This window comes from Cucumis sativus, chromosome 7, assembly GCF_000004075.3.
Source record: "Cucumis sativus cultivar 9930 chromosome 7, Cucumber_9930_V3, whole genome shotgun sequence".
Taxonomy (NCBI): Eukaryota; Viridiplantae; Streptophyta; class Magnoliopsida; order Cucurbitales; family Cucurbitaceae; genus Cucumis; species Cucumis sativus.
The window spans coordinates 1452163-1472977 of record NC_026661.2 but is presented as its reverse complement, the minus strand read 5'-3'; the positions used below and the strand labels follow the sequence as shown (position 1 = coordinate 1472977).

The following is a 20815-nucleotide window of genomic DNA, read 5'->3' as shown; positions in this document are numbered from 1 at the left end:
GCATAAGCCGTACGCGCGCCACGCTCATCGAGCCAGTTCCGTGTAAGCCGTACGCGAGCCACGTGCACCGAGCCGTTTCTGTATAAGCCGTACGCGAGCCACGTGCACCGAGCCGTTTCTGTATAAGCCGTACGCGAGCCGCGTGCACTGAGCCTTTCCAATACTCGAGCCGAAACCCTTGCTAGCCGAACCACCTTCAATTTTAGCCGTCTGCAACATATTTGAGCCGTTGGTTTTGCTTAGTTCTGGTTGGGAAGTACACCCAAATATTGGTCTTAAATGAGGAATTGAGCAAATTTTCATTTAAGGTTATTAACACTATTTGAATTGAATATATATATATATATTTGAATTAGAATATTCTAAGAAAGAAAAAAAACTGAATGAAAATAATAGAAAAAACATAAAAATAATTGAAAAAACAGATCCTCAAACAAACTTTTTTTTTTTTCTGAACTGAAAGAATTCACTTTTGTGCAAAATTGAAAAAAGAAATACACGGAGGGAGAGCAATTTCCTCGTGCCGCCGAAGCAAGTCGTTGCACCGCCGCTTGCCGGCGAGATCATAATTCACACCTTCCATCTCCACCTCTCTCTACGCTGTTCCAAAAATCTGTAACAACCTTCAAATGCTGAATCCAAGAAAATTCTTTCCGATCCTAACGACGACCACAAAGATTTCGGCGTGAAAAGCTACGCCGATTTGAAGAATCGACTTACCGTTCAAGCAACGCCGGCGACCGGCCGCAACGGTGGACGATGTGCGTCATTCTGACCGAGAGTGACGAAGATCGCTAGCTCAAGCTTTGATGGTGAAAGGAATTGATATAAAGAGACGATAAGGATAGAGGTGTATTGGAATTTGGAGGTTAGCAATTGGCAAAATTTTCTTCCCCTCCGTCGTAGTGGGACGCTGACGGGACGCACGGGACTCCCCAAGTCACGTGCCTTCCCCGTGCTTCTGCTGCACAGTTCTCTAGGGTTTATTCCTGATTCGGGTAAGGGAATTCCTTTCTTTCGTCTCTGTGACCAATCAGTTTTGATGAAGCTCTACGGCGTCGTTTATTGACTATTCGGTCGTTCTGTGGCTCTGTTTTCTTCTTGATTCTAATGGCGATTTCTCTGATTTTTTTTTTCTTTTTGGTTGGGAGTAGCTGCTATCATCTCCATTTCCGTTAATGTTTGAATGGTTTTATGACTATATTCAAAGTTTGATTCGTGATTCCCGCTTCTCTCCAAAATTTATCAGTATCTTATTAGTATTTTTGAAACTTTGATTTCCATTTACTCTTCTTGCCTTTCTTCCATTTGGGTTTGCGGAGTTTACACAGTTTCCTTCTTCGTCGAGGTTAGTTGTGGCATCGGTACCCTTTTGGCTATAAGGTGAAATGAGCACAAATATGTACCAGGTGATTACCACCGAATTTAACTGATTCATTAGCTTCCATCCTTCCATGTTTCATCGGAGTAGCTGAGGCAAATGAAGCCTTCTCTGAAAATAAATAGTATTTTTGAAATTTACTCGTGATGAATCTATGTGTCTAGCAAATTCGATTTATTTTCTAAGAAACAAAAACTTCATTGTCAAAGGGGAGATAGAAAAGGAGGAGATGAGATATTCTCACTTACCAAAGGATCACGATAAACTTCTCATCTAGTGAGTAATTGAGGTATGCTATAATTTCTAGACAAATTAGAAGAAGTCGATCAAGTAGAAGGAAAATGTTTAACAAGATCCCAGAGGTTATCCCTGTTAGATTTCTTTTATCATGAAAGATTTCCTGTCTTTGTGGAGTAGCGATTTAGCTATGAAGTCAGTTCTTAAAATGTTTTGAGTTCTGTTTAGAATTGTAATTTAAGCCCAAGTTTAGATAGACCTTGTGATGTAAAATTCGGTTCATTCTTCTAAAGCATTGAAAGTTTATTACTTGTTTCTGTGTATTTTTTAGATAGGAAAGATAGATGTGGTACCTTCTTAATCAACGATTAAATGAAGATGTTTGGTTGTGCGTATTAATAACACTGTGTGAGCATTTCAATAGGTTTAATGATTTACTCCTTTCTTCCAATTGAATAAGGTAATTGAGACTCCAGACTGAAACTGTCAAGTGAAGATATTGACTTGTTTTAACATATCAATGACCTACACACCTCCAACATGGGCGACATTAGCAGCTGCCGCACTTGTTATTCTGACTCTTGTCCTTTCACTGTATCTATTGTTCGAGCACCTCTCTGCATATAAGAATCCAGAGGTTCTCTTATTCCATGCACATGCTTCCTTGTAATTTTTCTGATTTCCTTTCAAATAGTATAATTATTCCTGGTTATCGTCTCTCAGGAGCAAAAGTTTTTGATTGGTGTTATCCTGATGGTCCCGACTTATGGTGTTGAATCAGTAAGTTCTTAACTGAATGCTTCCTGTTATAACTAGGCAAATACTTGAGATAAATTTCTTTTTTACATTCTTTCTATCACCTTATTGAGTGTTAGCAATCTGACCCTCCCTCAAAGTTTTATGGTTGAAATAGTAAGAAGTTTCCATATCCAACTTAACTATTTGTTCTTCCTTGCATGGTGGATATCATAGTGACTGTATTTTAATTCAGAGTTCATCGTGGAAGGAGAATATTGACTAGAGCAGTTGAAAAACGTGTTCTTAAGGATGCCTTACATGTATTTGCAGTGAAAAAAGGCAACCTTGTCAATTCGAAATTCAAATTGATTTTTAGACTTATAAACAACATGATATTTTCTGCTGGTAATGGGTAATGATTTTAAACATTGGGAAGATATATTTTGTTTGACTTATCAGAATTTATGGTAATAGGATATAATTTTCCCTCTGTATCGAATTTGTCTGTTCTTTCTCTGTTTTGTATGCAACAGATATCTTGTGTGCAATTTGCACCTTCTCCTTTTCTCTTACTTTGTTTACTGTGAACAGTTTGTATCATTGGTGTACCCATCAATAAGTGTTTATCTTGAGATACTACGCGATTGCTATGAATCCTTCGCAATGTACTGCTTTGGACGATACCTGGTTGCTTGCTTGGGTACGTTCTTTAGAAAAGATTTCTGCTGAAAGTATTGTTGGATTATGATAGAGGATATGGGTTTTAATTTTGCAGGAGTCTGAACTTAGTTTTCAGACTGAATTTGCTATTTGCCAATCATTTTATCTATTTGCCTGCGAAGTTCTAAAATTTTCTTGCAGTTTCACATAGACCAAGTCATCTACTGACCCCTTTATAATTGATTAACCTTCTTGTGATTATACTAGGTGGAGAAGAAGGAACTATTGCATTTTTAGAGAGAGAAGGACGTTCAAATACTAAGACACCTTTATTAGAACATAGCTCAGAAAAGGGAACCATCAAACATGTTTTCCCTATGAACCTTTTCTTAAAGCCGTGGAAAATTGGTGGATGGGTTTACCATGTCATCAAAATTGGAATCGTCCAATATGTATGCTTGCCACTGACCATGGATACTTTGTTATCTAATGCTTTTTTAATATGATTAAAGAAGACTAATGGTTTTTTTTATGGCAGATGATGATAAAGTCCCTCACTTCTATTTTAGCTGTAGTTCTTGAGAACTTTGGTGTTTATTGTGAAGGAGACTTTAATTTCAAATGCGGGTAAACCAAAATTTTCAAGTACTCTGTCGTTGCTTACTCTCTCTCATAGTGGACTAACTTTATGTCAAATGTCGAATTTGTTTTATGTCATGTGATGGGGTTTTCTTTGATTTTGATTTTTACATGGTATTGGACGATTCCTCATGTACTTTTTTACGCAATTTGAATTGTGTATGTCTTACCTTTTCACGTCCTTGATTTGATCCATCTGTCAATCTCATGTGTGGGTCTGGAATTTATTGCTATTGATTTGTCATGTTGGCATGTCCTTCTTTGTCATATTTCATGTTGACGGTTCCTTACTTCTCTCTATCTTTTTCCTGTTAGTAAATTTTGTTTGTTTCTAGACTGATTTTGTTATTGATTTAGCTGAATTAAATCTCAATTAATGAATAAGGTCCATGTGGTTGTCTCAAAATTTGGTTTTCAGTTGGCTCCATTTGCTCCCTCTCATTATGTTACTTATCAAATACTTCTAGTCGGGGAGTGCTTAATTAGATAACTGTAACTGCATCTGTCCGACTATTATTGCTTCTAAAAAATGACTGGTGGAAAATATTGGAGGTTTTACAGCTGAATTTTTTGGTTGATGGTTTTAACACTTCTTTTGTAGGTATCCTTATATGGCAGTGGTTTTAAATTTCAGTCAAACATGGGCACTGTACTGCCTGATTCAGTTCTATACAGTTACAAAGGATGAATTGGTACATATAAAGCCATTGGCCAAATTTTTGATGTTTAAATCTATAGTATTTTTGACTTGGTGGCAAGGTGTTGGAATTGCTCTCCTATCTGCCTTCGATTTGTTCAGGAGTCCTGTAGCCCAAGGGTTACAGTTTAAGTCAAGTGTCCAAGATTTCATCATTTGTATAGAGGTAGCCATTTCTTCTTCCTGCATTTTCTTCTTTATTTATTTATTTATTATTATTTTTTAAACTGTTTCAAATCTAATCTATTATTGGTGACACCATTGATTATGCAACTTGTGTCAGACTTGGCCAATAATGTCAACTCTTTTTAAAAAGTCATTTTACCCTTTAATGTAGTTCCCTTTCTCGTAGATGGATAAGAGTAGACTACAAATAGAAAAGTTTATTCTACCTGTGTTATGCCTAAATTCTATACTTGATTGTTGAAATTTGATACAGGAACAAATTTTTGAAACCAATAGGATAGTTGAGGTTCATTTACTTTTATACATATGATGGTATAGAGACCTTGTCATGGTTATCTGATTGAGCTTGTACGTTGAGTCAGAAGAATTGTGATGATGGTGATGCTATATTGGCGATTGGCATCATGCAGTTAATTATTCCCTGATTTCTATGTATTTATTAAAGCAACCCTTTTGTATTAGAATTTGAATGAATTAAGTTTTTTTTTCTTTTCCATTTCCTTTTACATTTTGTCTGCTGATAATGACTTCATCTGAAGAATCAAATAGTTGTGAACGTTCTTTACTTATCTCATTTAATAGAACACCATATTGTCTCTTATGTTTCTTATTCTTGTTTTATGAAACATCCTTTTTTCTTTTATGGCAACTGTCTCATTTCCGTGCTTTAAAGAACACAGCTTGGAGTGATTAATTGTACTGAAAACTGGTTTTTGTTAGTAAGAAACTAAAAGATGTATTCTTCTATTGATTCATCATCTTCTTCTTTTACCCATTCCAAAAGTTCCATCTGATTATTGATTTTTATTTCAGAAAACTGAATTTTAACACATCTATAAATTCATCCAGCACAGATGGCCATTGCTTCAGTGATTCACTTGTATGTATTTACTGCAAAACCCTATGAACTTATGGGGGACCGTTATCCTGGAAGTGTTTCTGTTCTTGGCGATTATGCATCCGTTGACTGTCCTTTAGATCCAGATGAGGTTCGGGATAGCGAGCGTCCTACAAAGTTACGCCTACCCCAACCTGACCTTGAAGACCAAGACCCCAAAATGGGAATGACAATCAAAGAGAGTGTTCGAGATGTTTTTGTTGGTGGTGGGGGCTATGTAAGTTATCCTCTTCACTGTACATATTACATTCTTGACTTATCTAATTGATTGGGATTAATGTCCTCTGGTGTTTTTTGCTTCTTAAGGTAACTTGGCACAATAGTTTGGCATTGAATACTACATACATACAAACAAAAACTATATATATGTACGTGTGTACATATACTCTCATGGGAAAGTAGAAAACATGGGAAACTATCTTAAAGTAAGCACTATGGAACGTACATTTGCTCTTTTTCCATTAACCATAATAAACTAGCTTTAGCGGGCCAAAGTGCCTTCGGAAGACAATCGAGTGTTCTTATATGAAAAGGTTGAGTTGGTTTACTTTTGAAAATAAACATATTAGGGTTCTTTTTTCTATGTTCTTATACTTCTTTAGTAACTCCAGTAATTTCTACGACCTGAAATGACTTTTTGAACTTGCTTACAGATTGTGAGCGACCTGAAATTCACAGTAAACCAAGCAGTTGAACCTATGGAAAAAGGAATAACAAAGTTCAACGAAAAACTACAGAAGCTCTCCCAAAACATTAAGAAACGTGACAAGGATAAAAGAAGAACCAAGGATGACAGTTGTATCACGTCGCCCACACGAAAACTCATTCGAGGAATCGATGACCCCCTTTTGAATGGGAGCTATAGTGATAGTGGGGTCATAAGAGAAAAGAAGAACCGGCGTAAATCAGGTTATATAAGTGCAGAAAGTGGCGGAGAAAGCAGCAGTGATCACGGTTATGGCAAGTACCAAGTTGGGGGCCGCCGGTGGATCACCAAAGACTAGTAAAGAATAGGTAACTGCTGTTTATAATCAAATCAAGTGAAAAAACGAGGGATGGGGTTGTGGTTCACTTATCAAGTGGAGTCCTAATAGATGAGAGATGTGTGTTGAGTTGTTGCATATGCCTGAATTTGTGAAGCCTCTTCAAATGAATGTTGTGTGGCGTAGCAATCAAGGGAAGAATCCAATAGAAAACTCCTGCTATGATGATGTGTGCAACCAGATGCTAAGGTAAAGCTTTTTTTGGTGCACAAAGGATTTAAATGGACTCTATGATGAGGTTAGTGTATCATGATTACAAACTATGTATGGCCTTGCTATTCTTGTAAATAGATGGATATGAAATATCAGAATTGGGATATTTTGCATAATTTATTTGTGGGGGGTGGACATAAATATATAAATATATATATACATATTTATATATATATAGATATTAGTAGAGAGATTTGTTATAATCTTATCAATTAAATGTTCTTAATATTTTTTAAAAGTAGTTTGCTCCTTGATTCATGCAGTGAAGGAAGTTTAAAGTTACAAAGCTGCATTATTTTCATTGGAATGATCGATCTGAATTATTGCTACTGGAGGAGACTGATTATTTCATAGGGTTTGATTATAAACAAGAAAAGTTTATATTATATTCTATGCAGAAATTAGATAGATCACTTGCGCTTAGTTTAGTTTTGTTTATGCAATAGGTTTGTATAACTTGAAGGAATAGAATGATTAGTTTAGTGGTAAAAAAAATGAGATATAGATAGTTCTAATAACTAAAAGGTCATGACTTCAATCTTTGGTTATTGCCTATCTACGAATTAATTTCGCACTGAGTTTTTTTTGTTAGTCAAATGTTCTAGAATTAGATGGGTTGTTCTAAGAGAAGACAAATGACCACTCATGGACATAAAAGAAAAGAGATATGGATACTTCTAAATGAATCAAAATGTTTATAAATGTAGTAAATTATCACATTCTATTGATAGATTGTGATAATTTACTTTTAAAATTTATTTAGTATATGCTTGATGTTATGAGTTCCATTTCAAAACCAGTTGGAAGAATAGTCCGTCTATAGTTATTGTAGGGGTCAGTTGAAAGAAAAACAAGAGCAAGTTCTAATCAAATTATTGTTGGTTTAACAAGGCTAAAGGTTTCCTCATAGTTGAGACCTACGAGAATATCCTTAAGGCTAAAGGTTTCCTCATAGTTGAGACCTACGAGAATATCCTTTAGTCTCGTTTTACGTTTCTCTATGGTTCCATCTTCTCTAAATTTTATTTTTGAAGATCCACTTGGAGCCAACTATGTTGGTGTTGGGTGGCTTAGGTACAAGGATCCATGTTGGGTTCTGTCATGTTAGGCTTTTAAGTTTTGCCTCCATTGCATCTTTCCATTTTGAGTGTCAATGTATTTGGATTTTTGAATCGTCAGTCTCAATATCTCCATGTGTTTGTCACAATATACATATATATATATAAATAATAGAACACATATGGATAAGTATGATAGATCGAAAAACTAATCCAATTGACTAAATCAAAGTCGATTGGTCAGCTTAAAGTGTTAAATCGACTAACCGAGGTCGGTTTTTTTTTTTAAAAAAATTGACTCCAAACGATCAATGGCCACTCTGACTGATCAATTTTTTATTTAATAATTCAAATGTTTATTCAGAAGATGTAAAATGAAATTGTTAAAACAATAAATATAATTTTTTTGGAAAAACCAACTTTGGATCTATTCATAAAATAGAACCTCCGAACAAATATTTTTAAGCTTTTCTGTTTCTATAAAGAAAAAAAGTTATCAAACGGAGTGAAATCAATGTAAAGCTTCAATAGAGTGTTGTTGAAATGATATAATACGAATTCATCAATCACCATATGTTAAGTTACTAAAGAAAAAGCTGTTGGAAATATGAGATGGTTTTGTGATACATTTCACTTTTAACTATTTAATTCTCGAAGGCTTCTTGTTTTATTAAATTCAAACTAAAAGAAGTTTGAAATATTTATACATTGAGTTAATTTAATTTAGTTTAATGAGTTTGTTTAAATTTTTCTAAATTTGATACAATTTTGTTGTCGAAATAAATTCAAATTTTCAAAAGCTAATTGAAAACCGAAACTTTTTATAATTAAACCTTTTACCACTTCGTCGGTTTTAGTATCCATCTTTGATAAAGAGACGGACACAATTTACGCGCGTTGAGGTATCCACCGTCGCCGCCGCCGCCCGACTCCAAATCCCTATCTCCTCGTTCTCCCTTCACCGCCTGATCGGATTCCTCATCCATGGCTCTCAATCTCCGCCAAAAGCAGACTGGTAAACTCTTCTTCTTCTTCTTCTTCCTCTTCTTCCTCTTCTTCCTTCAGTCTCCATCGCCGCTAATCAATCATACACATGAACTCCACGAGTTTCCTGATTTCCATTTCTCCGACGTCTTATAAACTGATTCCATTTAATCTTTTCGCAGAAAGCATTATCCGTATGTTGAATCTGAACCAACCGGTTACTCTGACGGGTGCGGCCAACGAAGAGGTATACAAGATATTGATCTACGACACCTTCTGTCGAAACCTCCTTTCTCCTCTAATTCATGTCAAGGACTTGCGTAAACATGGCGTTACTCTTTACTTTCTTATTGACAAGGACCGTAAACCTGTTCATGATGTACCTGCTGTTTACTTTCTTCAACCTACTAAGCATAATATCGACCGGATCGTAGCTGATGCTTCTCGTTCTATGTATGATACCTTCTTCCTCAATTTCTCATCCTCTGTTCCTCGCCCACTGCTTGAAGACCTAGCATCTGAAGCGTTGAAATCGGATTCAATTCAACGGATTGCTAAGGTGCATGATCAGTATTTGGAATTTGTTACCTTAGAGGATAATTTGTTTTCCTTAGCTCAAAAATCTAGTTATGTGCAACTGAATGATCCTTCGGCAGGGGATCGTGAGATTGAAGAGATTGTGGAGAGGATTGTTGGTGGGTTGTTCTGTGTTTTGGCTACACTTGCTGTGGTGCCGATTATTCGGTGCCCACGAGGAGGTCCTGCTGAGATGGTTGCCATGGCGTTGGATCAAAGGTTAAGGGATCACTTGTTATCAAAGAACAACTTGTTCTCTGAATCTGGGGGGTTTATGAGTTCCTTTCAGCGTCCAGTTCTGTGTATATTTGATCGTAATTTCGAGTTATCTGTTGGAATACAGCATGATTTTAGATACAGACCTTTGGTGCATGATGTTCTTGGGCTTAAACTGAATGGGTTGAGTGTCAAGAGTGAAAAGGGTGGAATGAACTATGAGTTGAATAGTTCGGATCCATTTTGGTTAGCGAATGGATCGTTGGAGTTCCCTGAAGTTGCAGTTGAGATTGAGACACAGTTGAACAAATACAAGAAGGATGTTGATGAGGTTAATAGGAAGACTGGTGGAGCTGCTGAGGGTGAGTTTGATGGAGCTGATATGATAGGTAACACCAAGCATTTGATGAAAGCTGTGAACTCATTGCCTGAGTTAACCGAGAGAAAGCAAATCATTGACAAGCACATGAATATTGCTACTGTGTTGCTTGGTGAGATTAAGGAAAGGTCCCTTGATTCCTATGCGAAAAAGGAGAGCGAAATAATGTCTAGAGGTGGCATTGATCGGAGCGAGCTTTTGGGTGTCCTTAGAGGTAAAGGTACTAAGATGGACAAGCTTCGGTTTGCTATCATATATCTAATCTCTTCTGAAAACATCAATCAATCAGAGATCGAAGCAGTTGAAGAGGTCTTAAGGGAGTTGGAAATCGACAAAAGTGCATTTCAATATGTAAAGAAGATAAAGTCGTTAAACGTACCGTTCGCAGCTGCAAATTCTGCTACCAAAGGCAACATTGTCAATTGGGCTGAAAAGCTATACGGACAATCAATTAGCGCAATGACTGCTGGTGTAAAAAATCTATTATCAACTGATAGGCAACTTGCACTAACAAGGACAGTGGAAGCTTTAATGGAGGGAAAGCCAAATCCTGAAATTGATTCTTATCTCGTGCTTGATCCACGTGCTCAAAGGTCGAGCGCTGGAACGAGTAGTAGCCATTTGAAGGGACCCTTCAAGGAAGCGATTGTGTTTATGATTGGTGGAGGTAACTACGTAGAGTATGCAAGTTTGCAGGAACTTTCACATCGTCAGCCGGCTCCCAAGCATGTTGTATATGGTACAACAGAAATTCTAACTGGAGAGGAATTTGTAGAGCAACTTATACTGTTAGGGGAAAAGATGGGGTTGGGCAATGCTGCCGTATCTTCCAAGTAAATTAGTACAGATCTTTAGTGTAAAGGATTTTGGAGTTATTTTGATGAAACATCTGTCACATATAACACTATAATTTCTATAGATGTATACTTTGATCATAGAGCAGTCTACATATTCCAAGTTGATCACCTTTGGGTTTCTTGGGATGTTTTCTCTCTCTCATTGAAGTAGAGGATCTGATGAGCAAATCAACAGTAGATTTGGGGGAATCTACTATCTGAGCATGGGAAGTCAATTTTTTTGGTATGTCTTACGCAAATATTCTAAGCCTTTTTCTTTGTAGTAGTTGCATATTGCCTAACATTTCTATTTCACACATTATTTTGCTTTTGAAAAGTGCATAAGAGAACAGGCATTACACTTATATATTTGGATGGATCATTGAATCTCACACCTAAGTTCACTATTTGCTTATAATGATGGAATTAAGGGGCCAGTATACAACCCCAAGTGGAAAAGACGATTCTAAAATGATTAGAATCCAAACTAATTTGAAATTTTCGAAGATTTGAAAATTGCATTTAGATGTGTGATATTATTAAGCGTCAAATGTGTCTTACGTGATAAAATATGTAGTTGGGTAAAGTGTGGTTTGAAGTGGTGGTGAATCCATAAATTTGGTTCACGGGAGCTTTATAATTCATAAGAGTAAAAGCTTGAATTTGAATCTAAAAGTTGTGGAAAGATTAATTTACCACATTAATGATACAATGTTAGCTATATACAAATGTTAAAAGCATAAAATTGGAAGGGGCTTCATCCATTGATCTCAAACAAAAGATATTTTAGCTACTATAGTATAGTCTAAATAGGGATGACTTATTATAAGTTTAAATAGGGATGACTTATTATAAGTTGGATTTAATGTTATCAAAAATTTTAAATGTGTGAGTGGACTTCAATTTTACGTTATTAAGATTTGTATTTATTATTCAATTTTACGTTATTAAGATTTGTATTTATTAGATACCTGAGATCTATTGTAATAAAAAAATATTTTTTTTATTATGTTCATCTACTTCAAAATAATTTCAATGAGTAGTTCTACAATTATGCCAGTCAAATGTTTTGATAAAAATATTTACATTGAATGAAATATATTTACCATCTCTCAAGTATATATATCACATCATTTTCTTTTATTTTGCATTGTTTTTTTTTATATATTTTACATAATTAATATATAATTAATAATTTCTTATATATACTTATTATATTTCATCAAATTTGCATTTGTATGTTAATGTGTAAAATCTTATCACTAAAATGATTTTCGATTTAAATAAATTATTATATTATTTCATCAAATTTGCATTTGAATGTTAATGTGTAAAATCTTATCACTAAAATGATTTTCGATTTAAATAAATTATTATATTATTTCATCAAATTTGCATTTGAATGTTAATGTGTAAAATCTTATCACTAAAATGATTTTCGATTTAAATAAATTATTATATTTTCTTTGTATTTAACATAATATTAAATAAACAATGTACGAAGTGAAAAGAGGAAAAAAGAGAGTACTTCAAATGGATCACCAATATATACCATATAAAATTGATAAAATATATCATATATTACGAATATCATACTTCATACACTTTTTCTTACACTTTGTAATATTTAAAATACATGAACAAAGATGGAAAAGGTAGATCTGCCAGGGAGGATGTGATATATTACTAATAATATTCTATATATATAGTATCATATGATATTAGGTGCTTAATGACATATTCTTTGTTCGATGTTTAATGCTCGATGATATTTATTACATCCGATAACATATATAAAATATTGTAATGGCTGCTTAATTATATATTATGTATGCAATACTTAATAATACAATATATATCGTAAATTATATGATATTTTTATAGTCATTCACATACTTAATTATTATTTTAATTATTATTTCTAAAATTGTTACTCGTTATATTACCCTACTCAAAATCTCAATTTGCAACTAAATTGTCAAATCTCTAGCATTTAACTATAGAGTTTGTTAATAAAATTTGAAAGCCAATTTTCGAAAGGATTTGTGAATGCATGTGCATTAATATAATATAATATAATGTCAAAATGCAAATGTGTAAACCATATTAAAATTCAACGCATTCAAGTTTCAGCTTTTAAACATTATTTTTTTTCAAGGAAAAAAAAGGCTAAAATAAATATATTTTCCTATACAAACAATCCAACATTAAATTTATTAATTGTTTCTCGGTGTTAAGGAAGAAACTAACTAAGAGGTTATGAGTTCAATCCATGAGACCCCTCTACCTAGAAAATGTGAAATAGAAACCCTATTATGCATTATTGTAAAAAAAAGAGAATAAATAACAAAATTGTGAGATTACAAGGATAGAATCAGAAACCATTTTAAGAAAAAGTGAAATTTTAGAGAATGGTGGCATTTAAGAAAATTTGAAAACGTAATCAAGAGAGGTACGAGGTTGAGTGAACCTTGGTATTTTGGAAATTGGTGTGGAGGAACCACCATGGACCATTTCTGGAAAGCAATCTGCATAATCAAACAATAAAACCAACTTACAAAGCTTTCTGCACATAATCCAGAAGAAGATAGACTTGCTTAGATTCTAAATTGCATTTTTTCCAAATCTATATTACTATTCAGCTGAAAATGAGTGGAAAGAAACTAGTGTGTTCCTATCCTATTATCAGTGTCACACTCGTGAGCTTCAGCTCCTCACAGGAGTTTTTAGTAAACAAATAAACAAATATCAATCAAAAGCCTCTTGCTTTCATCATGGAAATCTTCATCTAATTGTTCATACTACTTTCTTGTTTTGGTGTGAGCGTGTGTCATAAAAATAAAATTCCAAAAAATCCAACCCTAAAAAATCGAAGTTCAGTAAGTTAAGGAAAGATAAAGCAATTCGCAAGAATGAAAGTAAGTGTGAAATTCTACCTGAAACCACCGGCTACAGTGCGCAGGGCCATAAAAAGAGACAAACCCAACCACAACCCACGAAGACCCAAAACAGAAGGAGCGTATAGCAAAATTGACGAAGAGGCAGCCCCAACCGCCATCTACAGGTAATTAACAAAATCAATTAAGTCAGTATCTTCCGGAGAGAATATTTCAGCCATAATTTCAGTGCCCAAATTACTAAAAGAAAATACCCTTAAACAAATCTTTCAATTCTTTCAAAAGTCTACGAAACTCGTAAAAATTTTATAGCCACTTTAAAGTAGAAACCCTTCAAAACTTCAGACAGAATTTCTAATTGTGTGGCAGTGACAAAAAATGGGTTGTAATCCAAATTTTTGTTCTAGATCATTGTCACATAATTTTATGTAACAATTTCCCTTCACATTTCTAAAAGATTTCTAGACTAAATGGTACTTCCGAAACAATTATGAAAATCAAAACAAAGAATAGGGTTATTTGTTAAACCAAGAACTTCATGCATATTTTTTTAATAATTTAACCTAATTTCAATTAAAGCAACTGTTTACCATTGAGAAAGCAGCATAGCGGAAGTCTGAAACACCATAATGCAGACCATCAAAAACAAACGCCAGAGAATTCAGAGGTTGAGTTGCACTAACAAACTGCAAAATTTCACGAAAGTATTCAGAAGGAGGATACAAAATTCCTCACAGCAACACGAAAAATTCACCTCCACAAAATTATATCTTACCAAGACTCCAGTTCTAACAATTCCTAAAACGTCCGCATCCTTGGTGAACAAGGTGGCAAGAGAGCCAAAAGATGCCCCAAGAATCGCAAATAGTATGGTGCCTGTGAACAATCCTACCTGTACGGGTAATTGGAAAATTTATACAAAACTCTACATCTATTTCTAGAATCACATCTGGCCCAAAGACTTCGCATCATCATAACAAAAAGTACAAATAAAATGAAGTAAAAGAAGACTAAGAGTGTAGAATTTCAAGATCCACACATAATTCCTACCTTCAAGGCTAATCCAGTTACTTCCTTCGCAGTTTTGTAATCACCTTTTGATACAGAGCTTGCAATCATAGCCTATCAAGATAGATAATTTTAAGATCAGAGAAACAAATAAAGTTAAGGTGGGATATTATTACTAGTTATTTAACAAGGCAAACTCAAGGTTTTAAACCATAATTTGAAGCAGATATGGTAAAGCCACAAAAACTTGGGACCTCACTACTTCAGCAACCATTTTTTGTACTATATTTTGTGGATAAATAATCTCAAGATTGAAGTTTTCAGAAGGTTCTGGCCTTGCAATTCAGCGCAAAAGAATGGGCACTTAGTTTGCATGCTCTTGACAAATACACCGAAGTTTCTAACAAACATATAATAGTCTATTGAGTAATAGGTATCAGGCAGTATAAAAGATAACTGGAAGATAGAGCCTAAGGGCATAAATAATGAATGTCTAGACAGAAAAACTACTTAACAAAATACCAAGAAAGAGATCAAAGTATCTCTGACTCAGACTGACAATTGGAGTTAAAAGGGAACCATATTAGTGAGAGAGAGAGAAAGACAGAGAGAGAGAGGGGAAGACTATGACTATCAGGACTTCCAATAAAGCGGATGAGATAAATAGGAAAGAAGTATGCACCTGACTTGAAGCAGCAAGTGCATCAGTAAGAAGAGATACTGCTAACCATACTTGCATACATATTTGGTGTGCAGCCATAGCCACTGCACCTTGGCGTGCAGCCATTGATGTACCCAACGTCATAGTGGTTAGAACAGAAAGAGTCCTTCCAAGAAGAAAACCACCTAATAGCAGACTCCACATCATTATTTTATTACTTATTAACGAGTGTGAGAACTTAATCCACATAGCAAAGCCAAAAGGAAGGCATTATAAAGTTCGATTGATCATTTTCCTTAAACACATCAATGATTCAATTGCATCCGTTCCAGCTTCTTTTGATTTTGAATAATGTGAAATGTACTACTATTTGGAAGCTTCCTACTGTTAAAAAGTTTAAGAGATGTGAAGAAACTTTCAAAGGTTGAACAGTTTAAAAAATAAAATGAAAGATAGAAAACCAAATTTTAGTCAGTGGCTTTTTTATTCTACGGACTCAGAGCTTGATAATAATGGAAATTGCTATGAAGATGCTTGATAATAGTGGCTATTGCTATGGGATTCATCTTTTTTATTCTTCGCCCTCAGAGTTTGATAGAATTTCTTTTAAACCTTCTCACAAGTTTGCATCAGACCTTTCTTTTAAACAGCATGCTACTAGTAGTAAAGATGAAGAAACTGAAGCCCATGCTGGACATTGCTTTGACTAAAGCATAATGAAAAGATGAATCCCATTAACATGACACTAGAGATGAGTAGAAGAAGAAAAGAATTCTAACAGTACCAGATTTCATGTATACACCGAATTGCAATGCACCAAACTTTGGGGGCAATAGTACAGCTCTTTTATTGAGAAACCATAACATCAAAAAGGCAATAACATATCTGAAACATAGACTTGATAAGTTTGGAGGGCATGATTAAAAGAAATGATAGAAGAAGATCAGTTAGAAGTAAACATACTGAGATACAACAGTAGAAATTGCTGCTCCAATTGCACCCAATTGACAATAATAAATCAATATTGGAAAGAGACAGACAGCTAACAAATTTCCAATTCCTGCAAATGAAGAATACAAATTTAAGCAGGACGGTGCAATAAAAAAATGAAAAGAGAAATTGCTTTAAAATAAACTCCACCATTAATATAATTCTAGGTTTCATGACTAGATGCGTGCCTAGACAAAGAACAGGAGTTTTGGTATCTTTAAAACCCCGGAAAACTCCTTGAAGAGTCAAATAAAGAACAACCGCAGGAGCACCGAGGGCTCGAAGTGAAAGAAATCGTTGGGCTGGAACGCGCAAAGACGACCCCTATTAACAAATAACAAAATAAACCAACATATTCAAAAGATCATAAAGATAAAAGAATCTTAGAAGTATATGTCTATAACATAATTGAGTGAGCATATGTAAATGTAAATATAAATCCAAATACATGCAGCCCATCAAAGCATCACATAACTAGAATCCAATTTAACTTACTGAAGAAATGCCCATGATATTCAGAAATATTCCAGATCCAAAATACAAGGCAAAAGCCTCAAAAAGTCCAATCCCAACTGCCAACAATAGAGCTGTAGAAACTGAAGATAGTTGCTTTCTCTCAGATAACCGTGCAACTAGCTTTCCATTAGTACAACTTTCCAAGGAATCTACTAACATGAAAAATTAATTTGACGTTAGATGTCATAACCTTTAATTATAGCACTCTATGAAAAAGGTTTGCACAAGCCACAGACCCAAAGAACCTGATAAAGGATCTTCAATAGCATGCTTTGAAATATCCTCAGCAACAAAAGAAGTAGCTACGCTGAGTAGAGGTATATTAAAAACCTTTGATATGTAGTTAAATATGTTTATAGAAACACCCGCTGAAGCCAATTCCAAGGCACCTACACAGATGTGGAAGATGGACAAGTGTGAAAAGTCTAGACAATACTGCAATTCAGAAATAGCATTTACTACATCACTTCAGCTGTTGGGACAAGTGCCCAAGTAAGATTAGCACAACTTACACTCAATAAATAGGACTCATCCCAATGATAAAAAAAAAGGCTGTTAGCATCCAAGAATTCTCATCAAGTTCGTAACCTAACAACTTAATTGGCGTGCTTTCATTTTTCCAGCTTAAATTTTGATTTGCAATGTATTGTTCTATTTTGACATTGTATTCTTAGTTTCCTTGTTTTTCGGTTTTGCTTGTTTATATCAATTATTTATTTGATAAGAGTGTCATGGGGTGTCAACCTAGTTAGGATGTCTGGTTGCACTTGTTGATCCTTAGCTCTTTGTACTATTGTATGTCTCTTTGTACTCTGAGCATTAGTCTCATTTCATTATCTTAGTGAAAAGGTTTGTTTCCGTTTACATAAAAAATGATAAACTAAGTAAATAGATCCTTACCAACAAGATAAACAAATAATCAAAAAGTCGCCTAAGCACACACATGACCATTAATCACAGTTTTCAATATAAAGTAATAAATAAATAAACAAAGGGTCTCTTTCAGAGAAAAAAAAAGTTATAAATAAATTGGCCACTTCAGTTCAATCTAAGTTTTGTCCACACAAAATGAATGACTCCACAGTCAAAGCAACGGTGGGCAGGATCAAAAGAATCAAAGAAACTGAATTAGAAGACCAAAATGAAAAGCTATCGTCAAATCAAGCAAAATTTATAACGAAAATTAAATAGGAGGTTGACTAACTTAGGTGCAACTTTATACAATATATAGCTTTACTGAAAGAATCTAAGAGAGCAAGCTAATAATGAAAGGAAAAAAACGTTGATCTGTAATATAAAAAACTAAAACTACAGAGCATTGGAAGTTTGAAGATACATGCCTAATCTTCCTATGTAAGCAGTCTCCAAAAGCTGCGCAAATGGTTCAATTGCTTGTCCAGCAATTGCTGGCCCACATAGAGCAAACAGCTCCTGCTTCACATCCAGAGGCTGTTGGTGATAGTGGGGAAGTTCCTTCCACTGCCTGCAAGGAAGTAAGAAAAGTCAACCAGTTCATACAAGCTGTTGAATTTCCTAAGCAACTATTGCAATTAATAAAAAAAAACGACAGTAAAAAAAAAAAATGTATAAAAATTCAGCTAACAAGGAGGTATTTTTGACTCTTACGCTGTACCATTCCTATCCTTGGAAATAGCATCATCTTCTTCTGAACACAAACTTTCCTCGGCATCCGAGGAATCCACTTCACAATCTGAGCTCAACTGATTCCTAGCCACAATGAAAGAGGCACTTCTGCGGTGTACAACATTTGAAGTGAACAGGTCATCACGTTGAGAACTCGCAGACAAACACCAATCCCCAACTCGATTTCGATTACTTAAAACCTTACTCTCAATTAACGAAGAAACACAAACATCCCTACGCTTCAACGTTAAAAAAGACCACGTGTTATCAGCAATCACTTTCTTTTTCCCCACTATTCGGCCCACACCACTACAAATTATCCCATCACTGACTTGACAAGCCATTTCACAATTCCAACTGCAAATTCGCGCGTAAATACAAGAACAGAAACGTCAAATACAAACAATAAAAAAAAACAAAAACGGTAGAACTCAGAATCATGAAGAACGTTAAGGCCTCAAACCGGCAAAGCAATAAAATATATATACACTTCTCCCAATGTTCATCCTATTTTCATAATCTACTACCATAAACACACATATTATAAAAAAAAATCCATAAGGAATAAGAATTCAAAGCCTATAATAAACAGAGTGGAAAGAAAAAAAAAAAGTAGGATGAAGGAAGATTACAAGATAAGGACAACGATGATATTGTAGAAATGGAGTGTGAAATAAGAGAAATACTTGGCTACGTCGGTATTGGGAATCAGGATTAGGGTTTTGAGGAGAAGAATTCCATGAAAGATGAAGAAAACGAACACCGAATTTCAATCCGAATTGGAAGCGCGAAGGAAAGAAAGAAAGAAAGAAAGAAAGTGAATTTTATTTTGTTGAGTTCAATTTTAAAGCAATAGAAGTAATAAAAGTAAAGTTGAAATAAAATGTTAAATAGAAAAAGGCGGCACCGAGCGGACGTCTCGAGATTAAACACAAACTTCCTTTTCTTATTTTATAAATATCACAAATTATTTAGATATTTTATACATATTAAAAATATTTATAAAATATAACAAACAAAAATTACTAATATTTATTTTATATACTCAGTTTATTTTATTATATTTGAATGTTTCCTTTTCTACCTCAATCTATGATCTATCACTTCTCTCTTTTATTTGTTCTTTTTTTTATCTTCATCTTGTTGTTAACTGTTTAACCTTTTATTCATCTCACGAAAAAAAACTCGTCCACTTCAATTAAGTATATAGATTATAATAAAAGAAAAACGACGATGGAAACACTAAGAAAGAACCTTAAGGTACAGAATTTGAAACACATCGACCCTAAACCACCACTAATAGAAAATAACAAATGGCTACATTTGTAAATAAGTTGACTCGTCCGACTATATTTGAAAACATCTCAAATAATCATGAAATAGATAATACACTTTTATATTTGCATCTTAATTGTTTTATGAAGTTTCAAATTGATACCAAGTACATTAATTATACATATTTCTAAGTTCAAGGAGTGGAAGTGAACGAATTCAAACCATCGAACTATTGGTTAATGTTTAATCGATTAAGATACGTTAAAGTGACAATTCCTCTTATTATAAGTTTTTTTTAGTACAATAGAAAGCACAAAAACAAAACATTTTAAGAAACCAACAAATCACCAAGGAAACACAAGATATGTCTATGGATGGTGGTTTTCGAGCTAGATCACCGAAAAATATAATCTTTTAATGTTGTAATTAAACTAAATCATGAGCGACAAAATTACTCTCAGAGACCACAAATGCAATCGATGAAATCTCATATTGCATTTTTCCAACCAAGATGCTCCATATTCCAGATATACAAAAGAAAAGGCCTTAGCAAGCTCAACAAATTCCGTCAAAACACAGTGTCATTTCATAACAAGCAAAACTTCACTATTGGAGTTATGAACAATGACAGTGATACTCACATCATCATTTAGACTTCTCACAGGAAGTTAGTAGTAGTTAAAGTGAGCAAAAATGGATGATTTGAGATATGCTTATTTCTTTGAGTTCAAAGTTAAAAAGGAATAATGGTACATTGTGAATCATTCGAGTTTTACACTTTTACTCAATTGCAAGTAAAAAAGTAGCATAATTTAAAAATACAACCATGTTAGAAAAATTACATTTAAAAGAAAAACGATTAGTAATTCATCTGGTTAGGAAAACAAGTGTTTGAGACAAATACAGGAATATACATTGCTTTCCTTTTAAAATAAATAAATGCATGATTATGCCAATAGCATTTATTATTTAATTAAAAAACAGTATGTAGTGATAAAACTTGATTCTTCACTATCACCACTAAAGAAATAAAATAATAATTCTCCTAAAAAATGATAAATTTATTATTTTATAACACTTAAT

At 34.2% G+C, this 20815-nt stretch overlaps 3 protein-coding genes across 7 annotated transcripts; 2 read left to right on the top strand and 1 right to left on the bottom strand.

The window, feature by feature from the left end:
* Positions 1–401: 401 nt before the first annotated feature.
* LOC101217133 (protein LAZ1) lies at positions 402–6895 on the top strand. Of its 4 annotated transcripts, XM_031889263.1 has the most exons (10): positions 402–998; positions 2079–2255; positions 2342–2398; positions 2948–3056; positions 3284–3468; positions 3555–3643; positions 4257–4518; positions 5393–5653; positions 5743–5861; positions 6090–6213. In XM_031889263.1, exons 2-9 carry the CDS (start codon positions 2139–2141, stop codon positions 5836–5838), a joined length of 1176 nt encoding a protein of 391 aa, XP_031745123.1. In that variant the 5' UTR covers positions 402–998; positions 2079–2138; the 3' UTR covers positions 5839–5861; positions 6090–6213. The 4 variants fall into 4 exon arrangements, with proteins under 4 accessions (XP_031745123.1, XP_011658627.1, XP_004144883.1 ...); XM_011660325.2 differs by lacking the exon at positions 5743–5861 and having other exon boundaries at positions 418–998; positions 6090–6895; XM_004144835.3 differs by lacking the exons at positions 402–998; positions 5743–5861 and adding an exon at positions 1016–1409 and having other exon boundaries at positions 6090–6895.
* Positions 6896–8549: 1654 nt separating this feature from the next.
* Positions 8550–11123, top strand: LOC101216894 (SEC1 family transport protein SLY1). Of its 2 annotated transcripts, none has more exons than XM_004153775.3 (2): positions 8550–8765; positions 8917–11123. In XM_004153775.3, the coding sequence occupies exons 1-2, from the start codon at positions 8735–8737 to the stop codon at positions 10740–10742; spliced, it is 1857 nt and encodes a 618-aa protein (XP_004153823.1). In that variant the 5' UTR covers positions 8550–8734; the 3' UTR covers positions 10743–11123. The 2 variants fall into 2 exon arrangements, with proteins under 2 accessions (XP_004153823.1, XP_011658626.1); XM_011660324.2 differs by lacking the exon at positions 8550–8765 and having other exon boundaries at positions 9153–9293; positions 9391–11123.
* Positions 11124–12918: 1795 nt separating this feature from the next.
* Positions 12919–19312, bottom strand: LOC101212036 (protein DETOXIFICATION 45, chloroplastic). The gene is made up of 14 exons (XM_011660321.2): positions 19144–19312; positions 18440–18814; positions 18154–18296; positions 17050–17202; positions 16793–16962; positions 16486–16621; positions 16271–16367; positions 16092–16192; positions 15329–15492; positions 14689–14760; positions 14414–14530; positions 14229–14324; positions 13678–13799; positions 12919–13269 (listed from the first exon to the last, which is right to left on the bottom strand). The coding sequence occupies exons 2-14, from the start codon at positions 18799–18801 to the stop codon at positions 13185–13187; spliced, it is 1818 nt and encodes a 605-aa protein (XP_011658623.1). The 5' UTR covers positions 18802–18814; positions 19144–19312; the 3' UTR covers positions 12919–13184.
* Between the last annotated feature and the right edge of the window lie 1503 nt (positions 19313–20815).

What these genes read in the sequence shown, in the direction of transcription:
- LOC101217133 (XM_011660325.2), top strand. Translation starts at nt 2,139, where the DNA reads ATGACCTACACACCTCCAACATGGGCGACATTAGCAGCTGCCGCACTT. An exon ending in CTGCATATAAGAATCCAGAG is followed by an intron (nt 2,256 to 2,341) that starts GTTCTCTTATTC and finishes ATCGTCTCTCAG; the next exon opens with GAGCAAAAGTTTTTGATTGG. An exon ending in CGACTTATGGTGTTGAATCA is followed by an intron (nt 2,399 to 2,947) that starts GTAAGTTCTTAA and finishes TACTGTGAACAG; the next exon opens with TTTGTATCATTGGTGTACCC.
- LOC101212036 (XM_011660321.2), bottom strand. Translation starts at nt 18,801, where the DNA reads ATGGCTTGTCAAGTCAGTGATGGGATAATTTGTAGTGGTGTGGGCCGA. An exon ending in AAGGATAGGAATGGTACAGC is followed by an intron (nt 18,297 to 18,439) that starts GTAAGAGTCAAA and finishes ACTTCCTTGCAG; the next exon opens with GCAGTGGAAGGAACTTCCCC. An exon ending in TTGTTAGAACTGGAGTCTTG is followed by an intron (nt 14,325 to 14,413) that starts GTAAGATATAAT and finishes GAAATTTTGCAG; the next exon opens with TTTGTTAGTGCAACTCAACC.
- LOC101216894 (XM_004153775.3), top strand. Translation starts at nt 8,735, where the DNA reads ATGGCTCTCAATCTCCGCCAAAAGCAGACTG. An exon ending in TCTCCGCCAAAAGCAGACTG is followed by an intron (nt 8,766 to 8,916) that starts GTAAACTCTTCT and finishes ATCTTTTCGCAG; the next exon opens with AAAGCATTATCCGTATGTTG.